Here is a 16,525-nt window from a genome sequence, read left to right as displayed (position 1 = left end):
TCCGCCCTTGCTTTTACGATTCGTCTCAATGGAGCCTTCCGTTGTTTATACTGGTTGTGAATTTTATATTCCCTTAGCCTCAATAAAACAGTGTTCCTCTTAAACGTTTCACATAACTTACAATAAATACGTGAGATAAGTACTGACGCTCAAAACTCAAAAGCTTTGTTCCGAAGTGGCTTTAACACTTTACATAAATAACAACATGAAAGCTGCCGCGATGTCTGTGTGGGTCTTCATCAATCTCCTATGTTTTGGTATGTGCGGATATCTCTATCTAATCTGGTCTCAATATTGGATGTATATTGAGCGACAGAGGCTTTTTAACAAGTCGCCACCAAACACCGTACAGCGGACGGGAACAGCGTTAACAGGCCAGGATGTTTACATGGGAAAAGACAATTCAAATACACCGTCGAATTATACCCAACTTAATTCTATTCGCAAAAATAGGAGATCCGCAATCGGATCGTACTGGAGCGGTGCAGGACAGACACAGGCGAAACCTTCTGGCTCGCCTGATCGACCGTCCAATAATATAGTGAGGAAAAGTCAAGGAAGCCCGAGATTCCCGAACATACACAAACCTATACTGGAGTTCGACAGCGATAGATATATGTGCGATGACTACCTCAGCGAGACTTGTGAGAGTCAAACAGCGGAACTTAGACAGCTGCTGCTGAAAGAGTTCCATCGAGTTTTGATGGCTGAAAGTAAAGTTTTCCGGTCGGGCTTAGATTCGCAGAATCATTATGACGTGAAATACGAAAATGCGAATCGAAAAGAGCTTTCCAAAGAGGAAGTTCTATGTGCCCTGAAGCGAGTTGCTGTCCAGACTGTGACTTCTAATGATGAGCCGTTTGCGAGACTTGGGTTTCACATAGCTGATAATGCTCTACAAGAAAATAGAGCCTTCAACACGTGCGCGGTAGTCACCAATGCTGGAGCGTTACTGGGCTCACGTTTAGGAGAATTCATAGGTAGGTGCAATTTTCCTTTTGAATCATAGAGTGTGGGTATGGTAACAATTTGATTTCCCGAATAAAAAGTAATGAAGGTACTACGTGACATTGAAAAGCTTTTGTCATTTATCATTGTAATAATTTATTAGCGGCCAAGCGGTGATTCATATTGCACATGAGTTGGCAGCAGTGAGTGTTCGCTAGACGCTACTATAGAGCTACAGTGCTTACCTTTCTGTTTACAGTTATTGTCCTACTTACTTAGTTGTGCTTTTGAAATATAGCTAAGCAAGCTTTACTATATTTACTTGCCTGTTTTGGTTTCCGGACAATAGCTCGAAATAACCGCGTATGCTCCACTTAGAAAAGTGAATCTCACACAAGCATAGGTATTAGCTGCTTTCATCTCTTTATTTGTCAAAGTCAAAGTCAAAATTTCTTTATTTGTTTAGACTAATAAATAGTTCTTACAAATCGTCATTTTGCTCTTAAGGAGCCTCTACATGTCTCATAATCTTTTTACCCTACCAGCGCTTCGAGACCAACATTTGGCAAGTGCTGAGAAGAAGCGCCGCAACAAACTCAGTCACCACTGTCTGCCGGTTAATATAAATAAATAGAAATAGCAGTAGTAGGTACATTCGATTCAGGAGCAGTTCACTGAATTTACCATGCATTCTTGTATAGTGTATCTTATAAGAATGGGTATACAAAATTGCGTGGCATGTTAAACAAGGTAGTGGCGTGCTAATATCTAGACTTACAGATTACATACTCAAATACTAGTAGAAATGACTCGCATACATAAGTTGGAATAACTTGGATTGACCAGTCCCCGAAAGCAGCGCCTGTTCACAGACATGACGAGTGAACCAGCCATCGCTTCACTCGACCATATTAGAGGGAATGTAACGACCCGCCTCACTACGCCACCACCCCAGAGACATTTTAGTGAGAATGACAATACCAAGTTATCTCTTATAGAAAAAAAAAAACTAATAATAAAGCTAAGTAACAGTCCAGATTGAGAAGCATGACACTATAACATTTTAGAAAATTAGATTAGTTTATACATTACTTTTCATAGCACGATTTTAATTCTTTTTAGTGCGAGCATGAGAGGACCATAATCCTACTCCCAGGATGACTTATCATTAAGAAAATCTCGAGTTGTATAATAGGCTTTTTTAAGCATGTGATCTTTAACTATACCTTTAAATTTATTGTACGGTAGCTCTTTATATTTATCAGGGACTTTGTTATAAAAATGGATACCTTGTCCCATAAAGGTGGCAAACACTTTATTAAGTCTAAAAGCGGGTATAGCCAATTTATTTTTATTTCTAGTATTGATTTGGTGAATATCACTTTTCTTTTTGAATTCATTAATATTTTGTTGAATAAATAGAATACAGTTTAAGATGTATTGTGAAGCGGCCGTGAGAATGCCAATTTCTTTAAACAATTCTCTAAGGGACGCTCTTGATTTCATTTTATACAAGTATCTTATGGCACGTTTTTGCAGAATAAATATTGTTTCAAAATCTGCAGCTTTGCCCCATAGCATGATTCCATATGACATTAGGCTATGAAAGTAGCTAAAGTAGACTAAGCGAGCTGTTGAAACATCGGTTAATGACCGTATCCTTTTTATTGCAAAAGCCGCTGAGCTGAGCTTTCCCGCCAGAGTTTCTATATGGGGGCCCCACTGGAGTTTTGAATCCAGGGTAATTCCCAGAAATACAGTAGATTCTACCAGATCGATTGCATTATTATTAAGTTCTATTTGGGTACTAACTGTTTTTACGTTAGGCAAAGAGAATTTTATACATTTTGTTTTCTTTGCATTCAGTTGTAGATTATTTGTAGTGAACCAACTTAAAACTCTTGTTAGTGCATTATTTACATCGTCAAAGTTATTTTTATTTCTATCAATATTAAAAATCAAAGATGTGTCATCAGCAAATAACACGATTTCGCAAGAGTCTTTAACAAAATATGGTAGATCATTAATGTATATAAGAAACAAGAATGGACCCAGAATGGACCCCTGCGGAACTCCCATTTTCACAGGTGACCCAGAAGACAAAACACCATTTATGTCGACTTTTTGAACTCTAAAGTTTAAATAGGATTGTATTAAATCCAAAGCCGAGTCCTTTACCCCATAATAGTGCAGTTTGCGAATTAGCGTTTGATGTTCTACGCAGTCAAAAGCTTTTGAGAGATCACAGAAGACCCCTAGTGCATTTTGAGAATTTTCCCAAGCCTCGAAGATATGTTTAAGTAGTGCAACCCCGGCATCGGTGGTGGAACGACCCTTGGTAAAACCATATTGTTCACTATGAAATAGTTTATTAGAGCCAAAGTGAATCATAAGTTGCTCCTGTATGATTTTTTCAAAAATCTTGCTCAAAGCGGGCAAGATAGAAATGGGTCTATAATTGCCAGGGTCGGTTTTGCTACCAGACTTAAATAATGGCATTAGTCTACTGTGTTTCATGAGGTCGGGGAAGATTCCCTTCTCTATGCAATTATTGAATATTATCGCTAACTGTGGGGAAATTATATCAATAATGTGTTTGACTATCTTGACAGAGATGCCCCAGATATCAGTTGTACTCTTTACATTTAAAAGATTAAAAGTTTTAGTGATATCTAATGGAGTAATATGTTTAAAAGAGAAGTGCGAGTCACAGGGTGTCACGTGGGTTTTCAATATTTCTTCAGCCTCGGAGGGAGATGACTTTAAGTTGGCAGTTGTTGCTGAAGCTATATTAACAAAAAATTTGTTAAAAGCTTCTGCTACATCTTTATCTGCAGATATCAAATTATCGTGAACTTTGAGAGAAAAGTCATTATCTCTTGGTTTTAGTTTACCAGTCTCTCGGTTGATAACATTCCAAGTTTCTTTTATTTTATTACTGGCGTTTCCTATCTTGTCCCGAATATAAAAAGACTTAGCCATGAAGCAAACTTTCTTAAAAATTTTTGAATACTTTTTCACATGCTCAAGAAAATATATACTATTATTATACTTTTTCATGCCATAAAGCTCATATAACGTATTTCGACTTTTGTATATTCCCTTAGTAGCCCAGTCACTAAACTTAGATTTGGTATTTGGTTTTAATGGCTTTACAGTAAAAACTTTGTCATGTTCGGTTTTAATACATTCGAAAAGGTTATTGTAAAGAGCATCTGGGTCTCCCTGCACGTACGGCACTAAATGCAATTTATTTCCAAGATTATTCTTAAAACGTTCTAGACGACTAATGGTTACAGGTCTACATACGGCATTTTTGTTACTTGTATTATTAGAATTATTAAAAATAAATTCTACTTTAATACCACAGTGATCTGACGTAAGATTGTGTACTGAGTGTATTTGAGTTAACTTACTTATTTAGGTACACATATAGCACCAAGTTATTCTTAGCAATCTTAGCATCTAAGAATTTTGGAATTTTACAACATAATAAAAAACAATCTGTTTAGGTACGTTAAAGGCGCGACTTATGCTGTTTATTGGCTACTCTTACAATATTATAAGAATAATATGAAAGAGACCACTTTTTCATATTAAATTTTACTATTAAAACATAACTTCAGTTATTGTTGACCAATATACCGACTACATAAATAGCAGCGGTAGGTGATCGACCGAGCATTGTGCAGTGGTTATCGCATCGGATCTTCGCTTTGTGACTCGCATTGGCATGCGCAAGCGGCGCTCTTCGGCGAACGGTCCAAATCGTATGCGAATTACTCGAATTATTCACTGTCAACAGGGTTTTACTGATTCCCCGATGATAGAGTGATGTGTAATCGGGTTGATTGTTATCACCGTTTTGAAAGCTTTCTAGTAGCTATGATGATTAATATTAGTCTCATTGAGGTCTATTCACTGATAGTTCCGCTACTTACTTAAATCATTTTTTTCTATGAGGGTTCGTAAGGTTTTTATAAAACTATGAATGAAAGCCCTGTTAAAAAAACCCTGTTTATCTTGCTACACTTGTTATTTTTTTTATGAAAATTCCGAACTAAGTACTCACGATGTCTGTGTGCTAAACAGGATTATCGATGTATAGGATGTAACTGTAAGGGAACTACCTTACCTACATGAGAATTGAGATATACCTACTATTTGAAGTAGGTATTCATGATGCGATTTAAATTCGCGGGAACGCATTGGTTTGATATGCTGATATTTTGCCGAAAGGTTTATTCCACTTTGATCTCCAGGTGATATCACCCACTCAATCCTAAGCCATTAAAGTTGACAAAAACAACTCAGATATTTACTACATACCACAACAGTCATTATTTTTATCGTCAGTCTTAATTTAGAAGAGCTTAAGGTGACAAAAATATCAAACAAGGGAACTACTAGGATGTCACTTACGACTTTCCTCTAACTTTGTTAGAGATAACGTGTAAAATAACGAATAACATCGTAAGACTAGACGGTTTCACACAGATTTCCTACATTCTTACTTATCATCTTAATCATAATCATGGAAATAAAAATACTAGTTAATAAGTAAGCTACGTTTATATTATCTGCTTAGTTTATCCATAGGCAAGGTGAGGAAAGGAGTGCCTATATGTGGGATATGCATTTTGGACAACTGAAATTATTGCAATAAAAAGTCGAGCTTAAATCGGGAAAATTCAGTAAAAAAGAATTTATTTGTACGAGTATTCAAATAGTTAAACAGCAGCAGTGAGTGGTACATTAGTTAGTATACGAACCCAATATTTTAAACAGGCAATCAGGTGCAGACGATGAAAGAAAATGGGTTACATTTCAATGCATAGAATAAACGACCTTATCAACTTTGATTTACTGATTATGTTGATTGACTTGGAAGGAATAGAGATGTCTTTAAGTGGAATGCGCTGGCGCCGGCGCCTGCGGCCCTTTTCTGTAAAACCGGTGCGTCGGCTAGTGTCGGGAAATCCAGCATAATACACATACAATCTATGTTAATAGTTGGCATGATAGCCTTATCGCACATTTATTTAATTCGATCACTCTTTTTACGTGCTGCAAATGGTTGTTGAGTATGCAATTCCATAAATTTGTTGAATTGGTCCTGAGAACAATGTCGGTAGGTAAATAAGATTTTCACATAGTAGGTACCTAGGTGTGGATAGGATACGTGAAAACGTCAGGACGGACAGGACGTCCACTGCTGAACACAAGCCCCCAAAAGAAAACGATTAGATAAGTAGCAGTGAAAAGATGCATAAGTAGCAGTTCAATTAAACGGTGTCTGTACGGACTTGGCATAGGGCATATTACTTACTTACTTATTTTATACAAGTAAAAAATGTTTGATTGTAAATAAATTAAAACCGCTGATTGTACTATGATTCACTTTTACAATATCGGTTATAATAATTTGCATTAGTCACAGTAAAACCACAAAATGCTTTGTCCTTTCTTGAAACATTTTATTGTCCAGACGTGGGCCAGACGAGTTCATGTCTTACCGGCCTCCGCCTGACATGTCACTTGAATAGGTAGAGAATACGCACAATTTAATAACTTGTCTTGAATACTTTCCTTGAAAAAGTGACATCCTACCTATCTGAAAGAAAATTAGTGAAACGATATTATAGAGTCACTTGCAAATATTTCTAAATCGAATCTTTATCGTCTTCTTAATCGTATTCTGACTTTCCATTGAAGTGTATGGTAATTTTATATGAAAGAAAACTGAAAACATCAGATGGAGGTCCGTCCAGAGCTAGGTAGAAAGATTTGTAAGTAAAAATTATAAGCCAGTAAATACTCACTTAGTAAATAAACAATACTCATTTATAAACAAAGCAAAGAAACAATGGTATCTATCTATCGACTGTTTGCCTATTTCCGTGTTTGCTTTGTATCGACATCGAATGATCGATGAGGTAATAAAATTGTCATCCTAGAGGAAGAGATAGTGCTGCGTACCTGCGGATGCAACCTTTAATGATTTGTGGTAAAGGTAACCCGCATCACTATTACAAATCGCAACAGGTAATTTTACTTCTACATTACTTTGTAGTAGGAACTATTTGCCTTGTATACAGGCAGGTAATTATTCCATTATCTTACCTGTTATGTATTTGCGATAAAACAATCTAGATGGCTATTTCAATACATAATAGCGGGATAATACTGGAACATTCTGGAAGATCCGAGTTCACCGAATGAGAACCTAATGGTTTAAAACACACATGTACCAAAATCTTATACGATGTTTAATAAAAATTATATCCGAAGGTATTAATTTTCATTACTCCTTACCGTAGCCATAGACCACATAAAAGGAAGTCTATTATAAATTCGTGGTATCTCAAAAACTTCCTACCTTTATTAGTATTCATTCAGTGACTGATGCACATTTGATTTTTTTGTGGAGTCCGAGAACTGGGTGTTTTTTTTTTACAAGTATGTATGACTAATTATAATACCCATCCGACGTTTCTTTCGCTAATGCAATCATTTAAAAAATTTTATAAAAAAAAAAAAAACTGACTCCAAAAAACCTACACTAAAAAGTAGAAAAATAATTACTAATTTCCTACTTATTTATTAGGACGAATTAATATTTATGTAGGTATACCATGATTGATACTTCTGGAGTCGGTGCCAAGATAAGAAACATGTAAAGTTTGCCTGCACCGACTCCAAAAGTATCAATCATGGTATACCTACATAAATATTAATTCGTCCTAATAAATAAGTAGGAAATTAGTAATTATTTTTCTACTTTTTAGTGTAGGTTTTTTGGAGTCGGTTTTTTTTTTTATAAAATTTTACTTATTTCTTGCTTTTTAGTTAACTAATTATTTGTCCAGCAGTGGACGTCATTTGGCTGAAACGAACGAACGAACGAACGAATTATTACCTTGATGTTACCACTGAAGGTAGGCAGTACATTGACACCATATTCTTCATGTCTAGTGTAAATAATATTCCATACAAAATACAGGTTACCATATAGGAAACCTAAAAGACCCTAAACCGTCAGCCCACCTTAAAAACATGAAAGAATACAACTGTTGGTCTATTTGTACTTATAATATTTAAAGAATTATCCTCCAACTCCTAAGCATTAAGGAGTTGTACCTACCATGACCAATTCATCATGATGAGATGATGAATATCTGATGTAAACACTTGAATAACTTTAGAAACTATACTTATCTATAAAATTAAAAGAATTATCCTCCAACTCCTAAGCATTAAGGAGTTTTACCTTCTATCATCAGCTCATCAATATGAGATGATGATTTCCAGGAGCAAATACTTGAATAACTTAAGAAAAAGTTTGAAAAACGATATACGTGCCTATAAAATTTGAGGGTTGCCCTCGATTTCCCTAGGATCCCATCATCAGATCCTGACTTGGTGACAATGGGACCACCTCAGAAGTATACCCTATCGAACAAAAAAAGAATTTTGAAAATCGGTCCACAATTGACGGAGTAATCGGTCAACATACTTAGAAAAAAAAAATACATACAGTCGAACATAAATAACCTCCTCCTTTTTTGAAGTCGGTTAAAAAAAAAAATACATACAGTCGAACATATAACCTCCTCCTTTTTTGAAGTCGGTTAAAAAGAGGTGATTAATAAGCCCAACTAAAAAGTTTTCAATAATTTTAGGTGTGCTTGGAGATTTTAAGTATGTAGAGATCTGCCGTTTTCTCTAAACATATTCCTAGCACCTTTCCTTAATTATTCCTGGTGAGTTTTATTACGAGTTGGTGCTAGGCATGAGTGCTCTATTTCAGTAGACATTAGATATATCTTGTTCACGGATTACTAATGTTTGGCCAAAAAACGTTTCCCAAATTATCACATCGCAAACAACGTTTCGCAAATTTTCATTTGGCAAATTCTCATTTGGCAAAACAACTTATTGCAAACTTTTAATTCGCAAATGTCGTTTTTGGCATATTATTGTTTAGCAAATTATTGTTTGGCAAAGTATGTTTTGCCAAATGTTTCATTTGGCAAAAATATTTCACGATAAACTATTTACAAAACAATTTGATTGGTGCATAGAATGGAATACAAATTAGCTTGTGGTTATTATTTTGTTTAGTGGGTAGTTAATATAAAAATTTTTCTAAATAAATTTTCATATTTCATTCTTTTTATCGAATTTTCCAAATGATTCATTAACAATAGAGATGATTCTAGCGCTCGGCGGCCGCTGCCGCGGCACGCTTCGCTCGCCTTCGCGCATTAAGAGTCACTGTTCTAACCTAACCTAACCTACTATTTTCTACAATACCTACTTTTTGCAACCATACTATTTTCTGCAATCTCTCTGTTTTAAATAAAATTATTGTGAAAACCATGACCATGTGCCTTATGCTTTGATTTGTGGGTAACGGTGGGTACTCGTAAGTATGTGAAGTGTCAATTTGACCAAGCAAATTATTTGGGATATAATATTTGGCAAAATAAAACATTTGCTATATAAACATTTGCCAAGTAAAATTTGGGCAAATGTTAATTTGACCAAATGAATTAGTTGCGAAAAGTACAGTTGCTAAAAGTTTATTTGGGAAATGAAACTTTGGCGATAAGTTGTTTGCGAAGTGAAATTTGGCGAAAAGTAATTTGGCCAAACGGAAGGATACCCTTGTTCACACGTTCCTTCGTCTAAAACTTTGTGCTAACTGGGTAATTTGTCACACAGCGTGACTCCAAACTTCAGTGTGGCTGTTAGAATATGAAAACATGAACTTTCATTAGTTTACCAGAGTGAAGTTTTTGGTGTGACCTGACCCTTAGAAAGTTGAAGCTTAAAGCCATTGTTCTTAAAATAAACATGCTTATTTTGAAACATTATAAATCAGTGTGAAATTGTTAATAGGAAAAGAAGGTGGTTACAGGACGTGTTGTTTTGTGCATTGTATGCAGTGAGACTGGCGAGCCACAGTACATTTGAGACAATCAGCAAGTGATAAAATCGATGAAACGTAATATTATTACTAATTAATAATAATATTACGTAAATGTATTTATTATTAGGTACAGTTACAGTACATAGAATAACACTTAGCTATTCATAGGAAAAATACAGCTGCAAATCACATCAATGTTTGTGTTTGTTTCAAATTGTTTAGCTTCAATTTCTTAATCAAGCACTTGCATCAGGAAATGTACCCTTTTTTAGGGTTCCGTAGTCCTGACAAAGAACCTTATAGTTTTGTATGAACCATGTAAGTTCTTTGTAGAATGTGCAAGTGAATACCTAGCACATTCATTACCACATTCAATTTGCGTTGTGGCTGCAATGCTCAAGTGCAGCGGTGTCATCAACCGAGGATCGTTTGTGGCCTGCATAATTCATGGCCAGGCCCACTATTGTGCCTCTGACCGATTCTTGTGCCGCGGCCCAAACAAATGTGTGCCTGAAGGCTTGTGAACTTCATTTTTCTTTTTACCTACATATAATACTTTAAATAAATCTTTTTTTAAATAAAATAAAAGTCAAGCAGATAAAGTCATCTGGATAAATTATTTAAAACTAAAGTTGATTTGAAATTAAGCACTGAGCGTACTCATTCTCTACATAAGCTTGAACATAATAAGAAAAGAAACCTTAATGAATACCCACAAGCTAAAAATCCAATTCAGAAACCGGGCCACAGTCTAAATTTTGTCGGAAGGATGTACCTACATTTTATTGCTTGCTGTAAGATTACTCATTTATTTGACGAGTCCGATGCACCTAGGTATTATGAGTGTTTTTCTCTGAAGACTTTATGTTGATCTGGATAAGGTTCGTAGGATCATCTTTTCTTTGTTTTTAGGGAAAATCGTGAATTTTGCGCATGTGAGTAAATAAGTTGTACAATAATGTTTGTCGTCTGCATAAAAAGTAAGAGTGGGTATCTTGATGCATGTAAATTGAGCGGGTGTTTATTTACACGACAAACAGTTTTTAATTTATTATTCATTCAAACATAGGACTTATCTTTTAGTAACGTACTTAGTTGAAAAAAGGACTAAGGAAGAAAGAGTAATTGGGTATTTAGGGGGCGAAAAAAGTTTATTAACGTTAAGAAGCTACAGTTAAAAATTAAATTGTTTAAAGAAATATATTTTTTTCATAATTTATTTTACTACGTATAAAGCTGGTTGTGTAAGGTACAAGTAATATTCCAAATTTTTATCAACGCTGTCAACACTGACTCACCTAAAAAGAAAAAAAAACTATGACTGACTGACTAACTAGGCCTTTGATATTTCCATAGGATATTTCTAATAAAATGTCTATAAGTACTTACTATAAGTATTTCCTTTAGTGCGTTGAAAGAAATTAAGTAACAAATCATGTCGCAAATAAGTATTCGTTTGTCAGCCAGAGGAGATAATTGTTTCAAATCACCGCGCTGTGTCACCTGAAAGAAACCGTTTAAAAGCAATGACAGATAAATTATTTTCGCAACTGCCCATTACATGTGCTATCATCTTATCACTGTCTTGTGTTACGTAACTTTATTTCCCTTTAATTGACCAATAAATCCGAAGAATGTAAGACATGGCTGAGTGACACGGTCGGGTTTTTGTACACTTAAACAATAGAAGATCGGTTGTTAAGATATCTTAAGTATTCCTGTCTAGGAGCTGGCGTATTAATGCATCACATACATTATTGATCAGTTTTATTTGCCATTAAACTGGATGGAATGTTTTCTATCTAACTTGAGAACCTACTCGTAAGTGAAGCGTGGGACACCTTTTGACTGTTTTGTAGAAATGTGCAGTAAACTATGTCAGTAAGCACATGCATAATACTATGCCTTGTTTTGCCCGACTGTGCTATGAGTATTCAGGTAGTATTTTGAGATTTAAAAGTGTTGGTTTCTGAATGAAAGAATCTCGGTATTTTCCTCATATTTACGATCTCTACATATTCACTTGTCAAAAATATGTGATTACATAATTACATAATATTAAATACCTACTAAGTGAAACGTAGTACACGCTTGCTGTTTCATTGCCGCATAAATGAATGCCATAAGTCAGTGATATTATTGCAGGAAGAAAAAAAGTGAGCGTTATTAGTCATTAATGGGTGTGAGAGGCTGATAATTAACTCGCATAAGTAGTTAAACAGAATCACGTTGTTTACTTCCATTGTTCCGATTTGTTCATGTCGCTTCAAGCCCTATGTTCGTCTGTGTGTATCGTATTAGTCTAATACGTCCTAGACTTTACAAATAAAAAAAAATAACGGTTGGTTTGAAATGATAACATCCACCCTGAAATCGTGGATAAAGTTCTAATAGACTAAGAAAATGTATAATTTTCCGTTGAATAATAGCTTATAGTGTACTTTTATTAACGTTTGTTCCTGATTGTAATAATTTAACATTAAAGATACTGGATTAATTATTTTGGTATAAAGACTATTAAGCAAGATAACATAACATTACGTGCTATTGCAGTTTATAATAAAATACCTAAGTGTTGCAAATTTCTCTCAGTCTGTTTCAAAATTCCTCAAGTGAAGCGGAAAATACAAAATGGGCGTTGTCAAGGTCCTTCTCAATAGTTAAATATTCTTTATCTTTATAGTGGAATCGGAGGTTACAGCTCTCTGAAAGTATTGTGGTTTTTTTTCAGTGGAACCAAAGGGCCTTGTTCGAATTATTAAAAATATTACAATGACTTATACATCACGATTTGTGACCTGATTTTTGAATAAGTATCTGTACTGTTTGCGTGTTTTTATTGCATCTTTGTTACATCTTTGTTAACAGCTGACATCGCTGCAAACGTTAAATCATTTTTCAAGGCGTATTGTTAAACGAAGATTAACCTTTTTAGAACCTTTTGCTGGCCTGCTTTCTTCGAACGGAAAGCAATTAGAACTTGACTGAATGTTTTTACTCAATGTCTTACACCTACGCTACGATGACTCAGTTGCTACATGTTCTTATGAATCAAAACATAGTACACGCAAAATGTCGTTCTATGAACCTATGACTTATCAATTCATGATTTGTCGATTTAATATGACAATTGTTGAAAATTCTCTGCGGTTGTCAACAGATTCCCACGACATGGTGCTGCGGTTTAACAATGCACCGACGGTCAACTATACTGATGACGTTGGATCGAAAACCACATTTCGCGTGCTCAATTCACAGGTAGGTATGTAATTTTTTCATTCATCAACACGAAGTTTTATAATTAAATTATTTATTTTAGAATACAAAAAAAAATACGCTAAGTAAAATGGATTCAAATGGGTGTTATTTTCTACGAAAAGTTTTACACATTATATTCAGTTGAAAACTTGTTCTAATCTGCATGTTTTTAGGTAGTAACCAAGCCGGAATTTAAATTCCTTGAAGACCCTTTGTACAGAGGAATTTCCATATTAATCTGGGACCCAGCGAACTACTCGTCGACATTGGAAGACTGGTACTATCACCCTGACTTCCCATTGTTTCCTGTCTATAAGAGGTAAGTTATGTTATTCTATCACAGACAGTTTATATTCCTTTGCTCAAGGTATCTACTATTTTTGTGTAAGAATAGGTCTCTGATAGGTATGTTTGGCATTGTTAATAAAGATTAAGAGAGTCTAAAATGTAAGAAATGGTACAACTCTTGATAATAGGGGTTAGTTTTCCTAAAGTGTGTTTAATTTAATGATTGTTCTTTTATTTAGATTACTGGATACGAGACCGGAGGCCGATGTTCATCTGTTGAAACCACAAGTCCTTTGGGATCTCTGGGCTGTGCTGCAGGATTCATCGCCTTATAGACTTAGAAGGAATCCTCCATCGTCAGGTTTCATAGGTATGTAGTAGGGCTCTACATATAAGGTAGTCGTATAATCAGTTTGGAAAAATTTCCGTTTGGACATCCTACGCTCGGAGGTTGTCATCTGTATGATTCAGGACAATTCTACGAACTTATCAAACTTAGATTTTCAATTTGAAAAAGAGACATTTAATGATTTATTTGGGCTATATTCGGCTTCTCCACAAAGAAATAAAGTTAATCTGTATTGTTACCAACATCTTCTTCTTTTGTTTTTTTGCCAGGGCTTTGGTTCGCACTACAGAGGTGCAACCGAGTAAGGGCATTTGAGTACGTGCCCTCTGCGCGTGCGACGCGTCGCTGCCACTACTACTCGACGCACGACGATTCTGCGTGCACGCTGGGGGCATGGCATCCACTGGCCCAAGAGAAAGCACTGGCCGAACGGGTCAGAGACAACTCCGACCTCAACGTCTTTCAGAGAGGGTTCATTGATATACCTGGGTTGAGGCATGCAGTTTGCTAGGTTAATGAATTTTTTTGTGACTTTTAACTCATCCTGACTTACTAGTAAGGATCAACGTTGTCATTAAGATATTGTGTGAGAGCCACATGGCTCTAGGTTTCCTTGTATGGCCCATATTCTAGCTAGACCTTATGAATACCCGATGTAGAGACCTAGAATGAGACTTAAAAATAGAGCTCAATATTAAGCACAATTTTTGTGTAATCAAGGTTAAGAAGACTACTTCTTAGTTATTTATAGCTCATTTGTTTGAGTGTACTCGTATAATCAATGACATACCATAACATCTTAGCGTATAATACGTCTCAGTCTCCTGGTGGCATATTATACGTATAAATGATCTCTTGCTGCCAAATAACATCTATATATATGTTACGGTTAATGTGATAAATTGAAAATTATTAATAATAACCGGTTATTATGAATAATTACCGACAGTCGCGGTAAAAGTGATAAATTAATCACATTTAACAGTGATTATTTAATAATTCAACCTTAGTACTAACAAATTTCTTAAAAGAGAACAACATCTTGTGTACGTGCTCGTGTACAGCCAAACTTTTGAACGTTTTGATATCATATATTAATATAATTTGGCATAATGAGTTTGGAATGTTTCTTGCATAATATTACTTTTCAATGATGCCTATAACATAATGTTTTGATTTAAAGTGAAAAATAGGTTAAGGTGCGGCGGGGGTGGCCCTTGGGCCACCCCTAAGCCGCCTATTTAGTTTTATACACACATAAATGACCTCATATTAATCACATTAACCAAATCATGCGGTAATTATTCATAATAACCGGCGATTATTCATAATTTTCACATTTATCACTTTGACCGTAACATATATAAAAATGAAACCCGTTTTCCGTTGTCACGACATAACATGAAAACGGCTTGACCGATTTGGCTGATTTTTTTTTTGTAGTTTTCTAATACTCTGTACAAGGTTTTTACGGAAAAAAATATAAAGAAAATCTCTACGCTAAGGCGGTACGAAGTTCGCCGGGTCAGCTAGTTTTTATATAGGTAAGCTATTGAATTTGTTTAAACAGGCAAGTTACTATTTCAAGGGATTTAGTACTTTCAGGCGTAATTCAATACAGTATATTGGAATTGAGATTTTTATGTTAATGTGAATGTAAGACCTCTTTATTGATATTTACTCGTCTGTACTTATTTTGCTTAGTAGCGTTTTAATGTTTGTCATAAGTGATTGGTTATTTTATATAAGTAATGGTTAGGAATAAAACTTACCTGGCAAGTCTATGTTAAAATACAAAGTGTTATACATATAAAACAATAACATATTTACCTTATACGTCTCTCGAAACTTTACCACTGTAAAGAAATACCATTAAACATACGATAGGTATATTGTAAATAGTATAAAACTAATATGTAGCCAAAGAAAATTATATATTTTCTCTTGCCTTAGCTCTCTATACATTAAAATACGCCAATATTAATATACACAAGGCTTGCAACGTGTCTTCCTTTAGATACCTACCTATGTCAATAAATAGTCAAATGTTTCCTATATGATGGACTTTTAATACATTTTACCTGCATTATCAAACCCAAGTAACTTTAAAAGAGAAGATTCAAGAGATAACTATAAAGTTACTGAAATAAATAATATTTTCATAAGTTTTCCGATGATCAAAAACTGTTTTTTTTTTGTAATTCAATAATAAGTTTAAAGTTTATATTCCTTCCGCTAGGTTACTTTAACTAAATTAAAATAATTAAAAACCACTATATTAGAAGCCAAGGAAGCTCATGTTTAAAAAGGATCAAAAGTCGCACATCAGATGCCATTCGTTAGATTAAATCTGTAGGAAAATTTATCGATCCGGAACAGTTTTTGTCAGTTTATGTGGTTCAGGTAAGGAAGGCCATGTCGACCATGAGTGCCTGTATTTTTAGCGTTTCGCTAGCAGCCGCGCGGGCGCGTCAAGTGAATACTGATCGCCGCCAGAGGGCGCCATTAGCGATTCCGATCGAGCGCGCGGAATTAGTGCTGTAGCTACATCCGAGAGGCTGCGCACAATATCATTACAGGGTTGATAAAAACACTTTTTTGCGTCCCGATATTACCTGTCATAATTCTGTAAATCCAAGCGGTAAATTCATGAACAAGATTCATGTATTTTTAGCTATGTAGGTACATGGTTTTTACTGAAGGAACATAAGGAAAATTTGCAAAGCACGAGGAAATGAATCACAGTT

At 35.1% G+C, this 16,525-nt stretch overlaps 1 protein-coding gene across 1 annotated transcript; it reads left to right on the top strand.

Moving 5' to 3' along the window:
• The first annotated feature begins 15 nt into the window (after positions 1-15).
• Positions 16-15,781, top strand: LOC135086450 (beta-galactoside alpha-2,6-sialyltransferase 2). The gene is made up of 5 exons (XM_063981171.1): positions 16-980; positions 13,044-13,145; positions 13,319-13,460; positions 13,669-13,799; positions 14,048-15,781. The coding sequence occupies exons 1-5, from the start codon at positions 206-208 to the stop codon at positions 14,287-14,289; spliced, it is 1,392 nt and encodes a 463-aa protein (XP_063837241.1). The 5' UTR covers positions 16-205; the 3' UTR covers positions 14,290-15,781.
• The last annotated feature ends 744 nt before the right edge of the window (positions 15,782-16,525 follow it).

This window comes from Ostrinia nubilalis, chromosome 2 (assembly GCF_963855985.1).
Source record: "Ostrinia nubilalis chromosome 2, ilOstNubi1.1, whole genome shotgun sequence".
NCBI classification, from domain to species: Eukaryota; Metazoa; Arthropoda; class Insecta; order Lepidoptera; family Crambidae; genus Ostrinia; species Ostrinia nubilalis.
This window is presented reverse-complemented; position numbering and strand designations above follow the sequence as displayed.